The sequence below is a fragment of the Cololabis saira genome, chromosome 9 (genome assembly GCF_033807715.1).
Source record: "Cololabis saira isolate AMF1-May2022 chromosome 9, fColSai1.1, whole genome shotgun sequence".
NCBI lineage: Eukaryota > Metazoa > Chordata > Actinopteri > Beloniformes > Belonidae > Cololabis > Cololabis saira.
The window spans coordinates 6,390,258-6,401,867 of record NC_084595.1 but is presented as its reverse complement, the minus strand read 5'-3'; the positions used below and the strand labels follow the sequence as shown (position 1 = coordinate 6,401,867).

At 37.1% G+C, this 11,610-nt stretch overlaps 1 protein-coding gene across 1 annotated transcript in view; it reads right to left on the bottom strand.

Annotated features, from left to right (window-relative positions):
* ap3m2 (adaptor related protein complex 3 subunit mu 2) overlaps positions 1–10,486 on the bottom strand; it is a 23,248-nt gene extending 12,762 nt beyond the window's left edge. The window contains exons 1-5 of the mRNA XM_061729798.1: positions 10,407–10,486; positions 5,453–5,745; positions 3,417–3,588; positions 1,016–1,153; positions 827–912 (exon numbers count right to left, since the gene is read on the bottom strand). Coding sequence (XP_061585782.1) covers positions 827–912; positions 1,016–1,153; positions 3,417–3,588; positions 5,453–5,725 — 669 coding nt within the window. The 5' untranslated portion in view covers positions 5,726–5,745; positions 10,407–10,486. The remainder of the gene's footprint in view (positions 1–826; positions 913–1,015; positions 1,154–3,416; positions 3,589–5,452; positions 5,746–10,406) is intronic.
* Positions 10,487–11,610: the final 1,124 nt, after the last annotated feature.

The window sequence follows — 11,610 nt, the reverse complement described above, 5'->3', positions numbered from 1 at the left end:
TGTTCCTCTGTTTTTAATTTTTTTTACCTCTTTTCTTTCTTTTCTCTTTTTTTTCCTCTTTTTTCTATTTTTCTATTTTTTTCCTTTTTTTCTCCTCTTTTTTTCTATTTTTTCCCTCTTTTTTTCATATTTTTTTCATCTTTTCCTCTTTTCCTTATTTTCATAAAGCGCCTTTCTATAAAGAAATGTACGTTTTACATCTCCTTTATTCATTCACACACGCACTAATGTACTTGGGAAACCGTTAGGCACCAAATATAATATATTTAATTTTCTCAGATGGCAAAAATAAGAACTTTATTGATCTTTGTTGATGATTTGATGATTTAACAGATTTTTTCAGTTATTTTATTATCTGAAAAATGGTTCATATATGTTATTTTGTTATTTGAAAATTTTAAATATGCTTTGTTGATGAGAAAATATGTTTCTCTATTTTTCTTATTTTTTTGAGGGGGGATATATATTGTTTTTCGGCACTACCTTGTTCTCTATAGTTGATATAACATGAATTACTCCTATGTGGGATCAATAAAGTTCTTATTTTTGCCATCTGAGAAAACTAAATATATTATATTTGGTGCCTAACTGTTTCCCAAGTATATTAGTGCTTGTGTGAATGAATAAATGAGACTTAAAACGTACATTTCTTTGTAGAAAGGCGCTTTATGAAAATAAGTCCATTCACTTGTATTAGTTTACAGCGCAGTCTTGCCTCATCCAATATGGCGGCGTTCATGACGTATCGCAGCAGCTCCATGGGGCCGATACGGATACATGTCTATGACTAAGAGAGTCGTAAAAATGATGAAAACACAGAACTCACCATGAAAGACAGAGTGAGATCTGGCATGCCGGTCAGTTTGACGCAGGCGTCGATAACGCCCTGGATTTCTGCGGTGATGGTGGAGCCTTCGCAAATAAAACAGGGTCAGTGATTTTATACAAACGTAACTTGGTCAGACGTAAAAAAAAAAAAAACACGACTGTTTCACCTCAGACTTCAGTTCAGTACCTGATTTGTCGATGATGGCGTCGATCTCTTCCACCACGTCAAAGTAAGCCTCGTTGTTGGTGTATTTGACGCCGGTGCGTCGCCACGGCACCACGGAGAGCTGGCCGGTCGGGAGCTGCTCCCCCACGTTGGTGCTGCCTGGAATAAACACATGAACCAGCTCTAAAACCGCAAGCACTAGGAATGGGTGATATTTTACCGTTCACGATTTACCGTCAAAAAAATTCCCCACGGTAAGAATTTGTATCTCACGGTAAAAATTATAAATTCCCGTTGATGACATTTTTGTGTAAAACTGATTTATGGTTCTGCGTTAAATCGACACACAACGTACGTGAAGGAAGGAAGGAAGGAAGGAAGGAAGGAAGGAAGGAAGGAAGGAAGGAAGGAAGGAAGGAAGGAAGGAAGGAAGGAAGGAAGGAAGGAAGGAAGGAAGGAAGGAAGGAAGGAAGGGAAGACGGAAGGAAGGGAGAAAAGAGGAAGGGAAGAAGGAAGGAGAGAGCAGGAGGAAAGAAGGAAACAAGGAAAGAAGGAAGGAAGGGAAAAAAGAAGGAACAAAGGAAGGAAGGAAGGAAGGAAGGAAGGAAGGAAGGAAGGAAGGAAGGAAGGAAGGAAGGAAGGAAGGAAGGAAGGAAGGAAGGAAGGAAGGAAGTGTTGGGCCTCGCCCATATGCTCATGTGAACTCTGAACTTATAAATGTATGAACATTTTGTGAATGTGTATATTCAACTTTGAGACTGCTCAGCCGAAAATCGGCTGTAATGTGCCTCCTAAAATGGCCACCTTGCCATGAACTACAACCCCCAGCATGCCTTGCGTGGGGGGGGGGGCGGCGCCTACAAGCGGCGCATCCAATCGCAAACGAGGCACCGATGACATCCCATCTCCCTTCTCCCCCCCGGCAGGGGGGAGGCAGAAGGCCCGCAACGGACCAGGCCTGCGGGGCCCGCCCGTTGAAGCCGCGCTCCGCGGAGCTCCGGCTCCCACCTCACACGTGTCCCCGGTCCCTGGGAGCTGGAAAGGGGGGAGAGCCGCTTCGAAGCTCGGGCCCTGGTCCAGGGTGAGACCCGTTCCTCTTTCTAACCTTTCTCTCTGCTCTTGAGTTTCTCCTGGAAGGACCTGCGGTCAGCTTGCCCAGCGCAGACCGAGACGCATCCCGCCGCCCCGTCCGGGGCCACGCGCTCATCAGCCGACGGGCACCCGCATGTCCCAGAAGTGGACCGGCCCCGCGCGCACCCGAGACGACGTGAGAGCCTCCGGACCGGGGTGGGGAGCGCCGGCTGCTTCACGCTGCACGACCGTCCTCTTTTGATTTCAGAGTCGGGAGGGAGAGCGGTAGAGGCGGGAGACCTCTTGGATTGGGGACTCCGAACAAAAGACCCGGCAGGAACCCCTGATCGGCACCCGGAGACCCGAGGAGGCGTGAGGTTTTGAGACCTGGGTGTATTAGTTTAACTGGGAGTGCTACAGAGCTAAATCTGTGTTCAGAGCTGAGATTACATCATCATCATTGTTATCATTATCGTGTTGATTATTTGGTAGTCGTTGTTTTCTGCCGTAGGCACGTTTTAAATGCTGCGTTTGCCATCCGGTCCGATTGCACGTGGCGAGGGCGCGTCCATCTTTAAATACCACAGAAGCTCCGCCATCTTTGTGCAGCCACAATGTTTTAAACCGTAGATGTTCTTTATCATCTTTATTATTGCTTTGATTTCTTTTTCATTCCATGCATTTAACTTTAATTTCATTTCTATTGATGTTTTTCTAGTTAATTAATGGTTTTATAATAACGTAGTGTGCCATCAGGATTTATTTGGGTATTTATTTACATCTGCTTTGATACCCGTATGTAAATAAATTCGGATTGATTTTTAATGAGTTGTTTGTGTGTTGTTTCATACAAATTTTGGTCACATTCTGATTGTTTGAGCAGAGCCAGTGCTCGAATCTCACCCTTCAATTATATTATAAACTTAAACCTTAATCATCTGAGACTGATTTTCTGCTGTTAAGTTATCATTTTCCCTGGATTAAGGCCCCCGGGGTGGTGCTCCTACGAGAATTATTATCATTTTGATAATTCAATTTGATAAATAGTCGACTTTATTAATTATTACTAATTATTAATACAATTATTAATAGCCTTCGATAACTGATCAGCTTAGCTACCTGTGTGGCACAACAGAAGGAAGGAAGGAAGGAAGGAAGGAAGGAAGGAAGGAAGGAAGGAAGGAAGGAAGGAGGGACAGGAGAATTAGGTCATTTTGACCCAAAGACAGTACAAGGGTTAAAGCAAGAGAAAACCTGTTTTTCATAATAAATCCCCTCTAAGTTCTGACCAGTGTGAAGTGTCCCCCCCGTCCCTGCTGGTTGTGGTTGTGGTTAAACTGAATGCAGATACCTGTGATGGTGTTGACCATGGTGCGGAGGATGGTGGGGGGCTTGATCAGCTCTTTGAGGATGTTGGACTCGGTGGCGAGAGGAAAGCCGTTGTCCAGCATCTCCTCCAGCAGCTCGTACACCACCACCACGTTGTCCTTGATGGCCGCCTCCGTGCACACGCCGAAGTAGTCCTGGCAACAAGAAACACAGCAACGGTAAGGTCGTATCTGCAGCCAGACTCTGACTTTGAAACAGGGCTGGGCGATATATCGAGATTTTAATATATATCGATATATTTTCAAACGCGATATGGTACGAGACAATATCGTTTATATTGATATAGCTTATTTTGCGACAAATTGACTGAACATCAACGCTGACCCCTCGCTGAAACCTGACAGTGTTGACAGGTTAGTTTTCCTGGCACAAAACCTGTAAAATGTACAGTAGTTGGCTTGTTGTAGTTATTTGAGATTTGCTCAAAGAGATGCAATATCTGTTTACGTGTTTTATTTGAGATTTGCACAAATGTTTTGTTATTTGCACAACTGTCAACCTCAGTGGAAAAGTCTGCCTGTTACTGTCTACATTGTATTAATTGCACAGTGTATTTTAATTAAACGTTATGCAGGAAAGGGATATTATTTTATTCAAGAAGCATTTTATATGACTTATCATAAAAAAGTATTTCATTCTACTTGCAGGCACCGCGGCAAAAAATTGTATTCTTAAAAACTGGAAATCAGAAAAATCCCCAGCACCCAAACAGTGGATCAATGAACTTGGATCATATAGTACTCCAGAAAAAATACTGTATTCTGTTAGAAAAAAAACTAGAGACTTTGACCTTATTTGGGGACCTTTTTGGGATTTTTTGCCTTTGTTGGACTAATGATCTGAATCATCTACTTTATTAATGGATGTGTTTACACAGGACTTGATTATTTAATTTATTATTAATTTTTGTTCTAGTATTAATAGACATATATACGTATTTATCTTATTTATTCCTTTTTTTTGTTTCTTTTTTCTTTTTCTTATTTTTTTTTCTCTTATTATTTATTTATTTTGGTTTAATTAATGTATATGAAAAGTTAAAAAAAAAAAAGGGGGGAAATATTGATAATTATATTGTTATTGTAAATCTTATTTTTTTCTTTTTTTAATGCCCTCAATAAAGATATCTATACAAAAAAAAGAAGCATTTTTATTCTATATATGCAGTTTATTTTTATTTCATTTGTTTTATACACTTTGATATTGTGCAGACCTCTGTTAATAAAGGAACCTGTGTGACATTTGGCACGAGGCTTTGTATTAAAACTGAAAAAAGGAAAAAAATGAAGCTAACGGAGATGCTATGCTATAATGCTTTGAGGGAAACCCCAATTATGTCACAGAAAAAATATCTATATATATGGAGTATAGCCATTTAGCTAGACCAGGGGTCGGCAACCCAAAATGTTGAAAGAGCCATATTGGACCAAAAACACAAAAAACAAATATGTCTGGAGCCGCAAAAAATGAAAAGTCTTCTATCAGCCTTAGAATGAAGACAACACATGCTGCATGTTTCTATATTAGTTATAACTGGGGGGAGATTTATGTTTTCATTATGCACTTTGAGAAAAAAGTCGAAATATCGAGAAAAAAGTTGAAATGTCGAGAAAAAAGTCAAAATATCGAGAAAAAGTTGAAATGTCGAGAGAAAAGTCTAAATGTCGAGATTAATGTTGAAGTACAATTCGAGAAAAAAGCCGAAATGTCGAGATTAAAAAGGAAAGGAAAAAGGAAGAAAAAAAGAAAAGAAAAAAAGAAAAAATTAGAAAAAGGAAAAAAAGAAGAAAAAAAAAAAAAAGGAAAAAAAAGGTCAAACATTTTTTAAAAAGCTCCAGGGAGCCACTAGGATGGCGCTAAAGAGCCGCATGCGGCTCTAGAGCCGCGGGTTGCCGACCCTTGAGCTAGAAAATATGGAGATATGACTTTTGGTCCATACGCACTTTTCCAGCCCTACTTTGAAATAGACCAAAACTAAGGAGGGAGGAAATCCCCAACCTGGAACGTGTCCACGACTCTGTGCAGGAACTCGATGACGAAGAGCGGCGGCACTTCGCTCTGGATCACGGCCACGAAGTAGATGCGGTGTCGGAGCACGCTGATGAGGTAGTGGTGCGGCGTGGGGATCACGGGCGGCACGTTCTCCGGCTCCGTGGCGCGCTCCTGCGCCTCGAAGAAGTAGTCGCACACGGAGCGGCTCACCACGCTCTTCCAGTGCTTCTCCAGGAAAATATCCCCCGACGCGTTGATCAGGAACAAGCTGTGGATCATCGTGACGGGAGTCTGGGCGGCTGAAGACGGACAAGAAAGAAAAGAAAAGAAAAGAAAAGAAAAGAAAAGAAAAAAACATTTCAAATGAGAAAGACTTGAGATTAACACATTGGACATACAGGACTGTCTCAGAAAATTAGAATATTGTGATTTTCTGTAATGCAATTACAAAAACAAAAATGTCATACATTCTGGATTCATTACAAATCAGCTGAAATATTGCAAGCCTTTTATTATTTTAATATTGCTGATCATGGCTTACAGCTTAAGAAAACTCAGATATCCTACCTAAAAAAATTAGAATATTCTGGGAATCTTAATCTTAAACTGTAAACCATAATCATCAATATTAAAATAATAAAAGGCTTGCAATATTTCAGTTGATTTGTAATGAATCCAGAATGTATGACATTTTTGTTTTTTTAATTGCATTACAGGAAATAAAGAACTTTATCACAATATTCTAATTTTCTGAGACAGTCCTGTATCATTTTAGTCATTAGTTTTGGACTGTGATTTTATTGTGAAGTGTAAAAGTGGCCACAGGTTGAAGAAATGAAACATAATAAGACACAGATTAAACAACCAAACTAAACTGATCACGCTTGTCGCCAATGATTTAATGAACGAGTACAAAGATTCTTAAACTTGAAACAAGCAATGGATAGAAATAATCCAAGCGGAGAGGGGGAGAGTCTGAGGGAGTTTGGAGTTAGAAGTTATTTCAGTTTAATGTTTGACGCCACAAGAGTTTACGGTTTCTGCCCTTTGGATGTTTAGTTTCCTCCTCCTTTCTACCCGTAGCAGGAACAGTGGCTTTTACTCCCTAACCAAGTGAAACATTGTGTCCAAACTAGGAATGGGTGATATTTTACCGTTCACGATAAACCGACAAAAAAATTACCCACGGTAAGAATTTGTATCTCGCGATAAAAACGATAAATTCCCGTTGATGACGTTTTTGTGTAAAGATTATTTAAGTCTGCGTTAAATCGACGCACAACGTACGTGAAGGAAGGAAGGAAGGAAGGAAGGAAGAAAGGAAGGAAGGAAGGAAGGAAGGAAGGAAGGAAGGAAGGAAGGAAGGAAGGAAGGAAGGAAGGAAGGAAGGAAGGAAGGAAGGAAGGAAGGAAGGAAGGAAGGAAGGAAGGAAGGAAATGAGCCTGAAAGAAAGAAAGAAAGAAAGAAACAATGTAATTGGTGTAGTTTAGTATTTAGTATCTTTTAGATCAGTGATTTGGCTCCAAAGACTGAATGTGGAGATAGATTTATAGTTACAAAGGTGGAGTTGAATTGGTATTATTTTTATCGTCATTTTTATCGTTATCGGGATAAATGCCAGAAATTATCGTGATACATTTTTTAGTCCATACCGCCCATCCCTAGTCCAAACAAGTGTGATATAAATCTAATCCATTATTATTGTTGTTATTATTAACTGATTTGACTGGAAAACAAGATATAAAAGCTAAAATAAACGAGCATTACACTGAAGTTTAGCTCCAGCCTCAGTCTTTTAGGAGAACTTACAGACTTCTTGATTTAAAGAAGATTTCTCAATTGGATCTGATTGCATTTGAACCTGTTTTCCTAATCAGCTTTAAACACAGTATCTATGCTTATATCTCACATTTCATCATGAAAACATTAAGTCAGAACAGTTTCAGCCCTTTTCTGTGCCTGTGTTTACTGTAAAGTCTGTAATACGAGCGCATTTGAAATGTTGCAGCAGCTCAGACTCTAATGAGAGAAACATCCAACCTGAAACCAACTTCACTGCGGTAGCAGAGGCTTTTATTTCAGCATTGGTCAAATAACTGGTGATCATCTCTAAAATGACCGAATATTATTTCACCATAGGATCATTTCTGATTGTATAGTTTTTCACAAATTATTTATGAAACCTGAGAAATCAAAACTGTAAAAATAAACCCCCACATTTCTATTGACATTCACGAAATATTTAGATTCTCGTCTCTTCTTTTTATTTGTGTTTAGCCAGATTAAGTTTAGATGACATTATTTTTATTCTACACTCAGTCTGGGACCAAACCACTTTTTTCTTTTTTTTTTACTTTCAATATTACAGTCTCAGACCTTTTACTTTTGCTAATAATCAAATATCAAACATAAACTCGGGTGTTTAGGCAGTGAATAGTGGCAGCACTGAAGAAATAGAAAAAAAAATGATGAAATGCAACCAAAAGCTAAACTAAAGACTCAGCTCTTTAAGGAGAACTTCTGCATCTAGTAGCTGCATGCACTTATGACAAGATGGGGTCTTTTTAGACGTAGATTTCTTATATAAAGGGGGGGGGGGGGGAGTGTGTCTGTGTGTATATATATATATATATATATATATATATCCAACTGGACTCCCAGTCTGACCAGCTCTGATCCAGCTGAACCTCCTGTGTGATTTTGTGCTTGTGTTTTTCTCTCAGATGAAAGTCGCTTTGGATAAAGGCGTCTGCTAAATGACAGTAGTAGTAAAAGATAAACTACTAGGCCTGTGTTGAAAAAATCGATTTCCCAATTCTAAATCAATTCTCATATTAATTCCTAAAAATCGATTCATATGTCTAAAGATCGATTTTTTTTTATTTATTTATTTTTTTTATTTTATTTATTTATTTTTTTCATCATTACATTACAACTTTTGGTTATTTTTTTGTTTTTTCCCCAAAACAGGAATGTTTTGTTGGACACGAGAATAACTGGTGCCATGTTTTTGCCTTTAAATATGTTTAAAGGTATGAAAACATTAAAGTGTTAGGTTATAATTGCATAAATTGTCTATATTTCATTACTTTATATACTGTCTTGGGGTTACATTTGCAAAAAATGATAAAAACCAAATGCTCAAAAATTAAAAACCAAAATAGACCGAGAATGGAACAAATAAAAACAGAATGTGGGAAAAAATAAAACCGATTTCATCCGTCTCTGTTTCCTCCCTGGATCTGTTTGGTAATTCTGACCCACGATGTTTCTGAAAGCAGTTCTATCAGCATTCTGGGAGCTGATTGGTCCTTACAGCATCATTAGCTGCAATACTTGCTGTTGAATCTCAATATAATACTAGTAGTAATATTTTGCATAACTACAGTCATATCATTCATGCAACAGCTCAAAAAACATGAGAAAACTCAAATATCCTATCTCAAAAAATTAGAATATTCTGGGAATTTTAATCTTAAACTGTAAGCCATAATCAGCAGTATTAAAATAATAAAAGGCTTGCAATATTTCAGATTTGTAATGAATCCAGAATGTATGACATTATATATATATTTTTTTTTTTTTTTTTTTTTTTTTTTTTTTTTTTTTTTTAAATTGCATTACAGAAAATAAAGAACTTTATTACAATATTCTAATTTTATGAGACAGTCCTGTATGTATTTAATTTATTTTTCTGCTGCCATCTTGACCAGGACTCCCTGGCAGAAGAGATATTGTATTTCAATGGGACTTTCCTGGATAAATAAAGGATAAATAAAAAAATAAAAAATGAAAAAAGAAAATCAGTTAATAACAATGGATTAGATTTATATCACACTTACAAGACTGTCTCAGAAAATTAGAATATTGTGATTTTCTGTAATTACAAAAACAAAAATGTCATACATTCTGGATTCATTCCAAATCAAATGAAATATTGCAAGCCTTTTATTATTTTAATATTGCTGATCATGGCTTACAGCTTAAGAAAACTAAAATATCCTATCTCAAAAAATTAGAATATTCTGGGAATCTTAATCTTAAACTGTAAGCCATAATCAGCAATATTAAAATAATCAGAATCAGAAATCAGAAAGAGGTTTATTGCCAAGTTTGTTAACACACACAAGGAATTTGTTGTGGTGGTTGGTGCAATACAATAAAAATAAAAATATAAAAACAAACAAATATATAGAGATAAAATAAGAGATAGAATAAAATAAAATGTATAAACAGAAATAAACAGAAATGTACAATATGAGGTTTTAAAGTGGCGGATATGACTCTTTACAAAAAGTGACGTAGCATGACTTAGGACAGATAAAATGTATAAACAGAAATGTACAATATGGGGTTTTTAAAGTGATATGGGGTTTTTAAAGTAATAAGGAAATGCTTGCAATATTCCCGTTGATTTGTAATAAATCCAGAATGTATGACTTTTTTTTTTTTAAATTGCATTACAGAAAATAAAGAACTTTATCACTATATTCTAATTTTCTGAGACAGTCCTGTAAATCAGGCTTCAGCCCTTTTCTGTGTGCATGTGTTTACTGTAAAGTCTGTAATACAGGCGCATCTGAAATGTTGCAGCCGCTCAAACCCTAATGAGAGAAACATCCAACCTGAAACCAACTTCACTGCGGCTCCTCTGCTCACATGACACACTTTGTGTTGCCTTGAAACCTGAAACCTGGATATTCATGACACATTAAGGAGATCTATCGGGTTCAGGCCGGATATGCCAAACATTTTTACAACTTTCATTTTAAAAAAAGGAGAACCCAGTAGCTAAATAAGCCCCTAAAACCCGAGCAGGCCTCGGAGATGTGGATGTTACATCCTCCTGGTCTCATGACAGGCGGCCCCAGGCAGGGGAGGAAAGGCGGATAAACGACATCCCTCCGCCTCAAAAACATACATCTCCACGCCATTTATTTACAAATTACAAATGACTTACCAGCGTCAGGTTTTCTGTTTCGCCTTTTTCACGAGCTGTTTTTTTCTGAATGAAAGATGAGGCAGTCGTCGTCGGATCCCGCTGGGAGGAGCCGTAGACTTGTATCCGTATCCGCCCCACGGAGCTGCTGCGATACGTCAACGACGCCGCCATATTGGATGAGGCAAGACTGCGCTGTAGACTAATAGAAGTAAATGGACTTATTTTCATAAAGCGCCTTTCTAGAAAGAAATGTACGTTTTACGTCTCATTTATTCATTCACACACGCACTTTTTTCCTCTTTTTTCCTTCTTTTTTCTGCTTTTTTTCTTTTTTATCTTTTTTTCCTCCTTTTTCCTTTTTTCCTCTTTGTTCCTCTTTTTTCCCTCTTTTCTTTCTTTTCTCCATTTCCCTCTTTTTTATTTTTTACCTATTTTGTCCTCTTTTTTCCTCTCTTTTCTCTTTTTTCCCTCTTTTTTCCTCCTTTTTCCTCTTTGTTCCTCTTTTTTCATTTTTTTCTCTTTTTCATCTTTTTTTCCCTATTTTTTTCCTATTTTCTCCTCTTTTTTATCTTTTTTCCCTATTTTTCATCTTTTTTCCCTCTTTGTTCCTCTTTGTTCCTCTTTTTTCATTTTTTCTCTTTTTTCCCTCTTTTTTTCCTCTTTGTTCCTCTTTTTTCATCTTTTCTTCCTCTTTTTTCCTTATTTTCATAAAGCTCCTTTCTACAAAGAAATTTACGCTTTACGTCTCATTTATTCATTCACACACGCACTTTTTTCCTCTTTTTTCCTTTTTTTTCTCTTTTTTCCTCCTTTTTCCCTTTTTTTCTGCTTTTTTTTATCTTTTTTTCATTTTTTTTCATCTTTTTTTCCTCTTTGTTCCTCTTTTTATCTTTCTTTTACTCTTTTCTTTCTTTTCTCTTTTTTCTCTTTTTTTCTTATTTTTTCCTCTTTTTTTCTATTTTTTCCCTCTTTTTCATCTTTTTTTCTATTTGTTTCATATTTTTTCCTCTTTGTTCCTCTGTTTTTCATTTTTTTCCTCTTTTCTTTCTTTTCTCCTTTTTTCATCTTTTTCCCTATTTTTTCTAATTTTTTCCTTTTTTTCTCCTCTTTTTTTCTATTTTTTCCCTCTTTTTTTCATCTTTTTCTCTTTTTTCATCTTTTCTTCCTCTTTTTTCCTTATTTTCATAAAGCAATGTACATTTTACGTCTCCTTTATTCATTC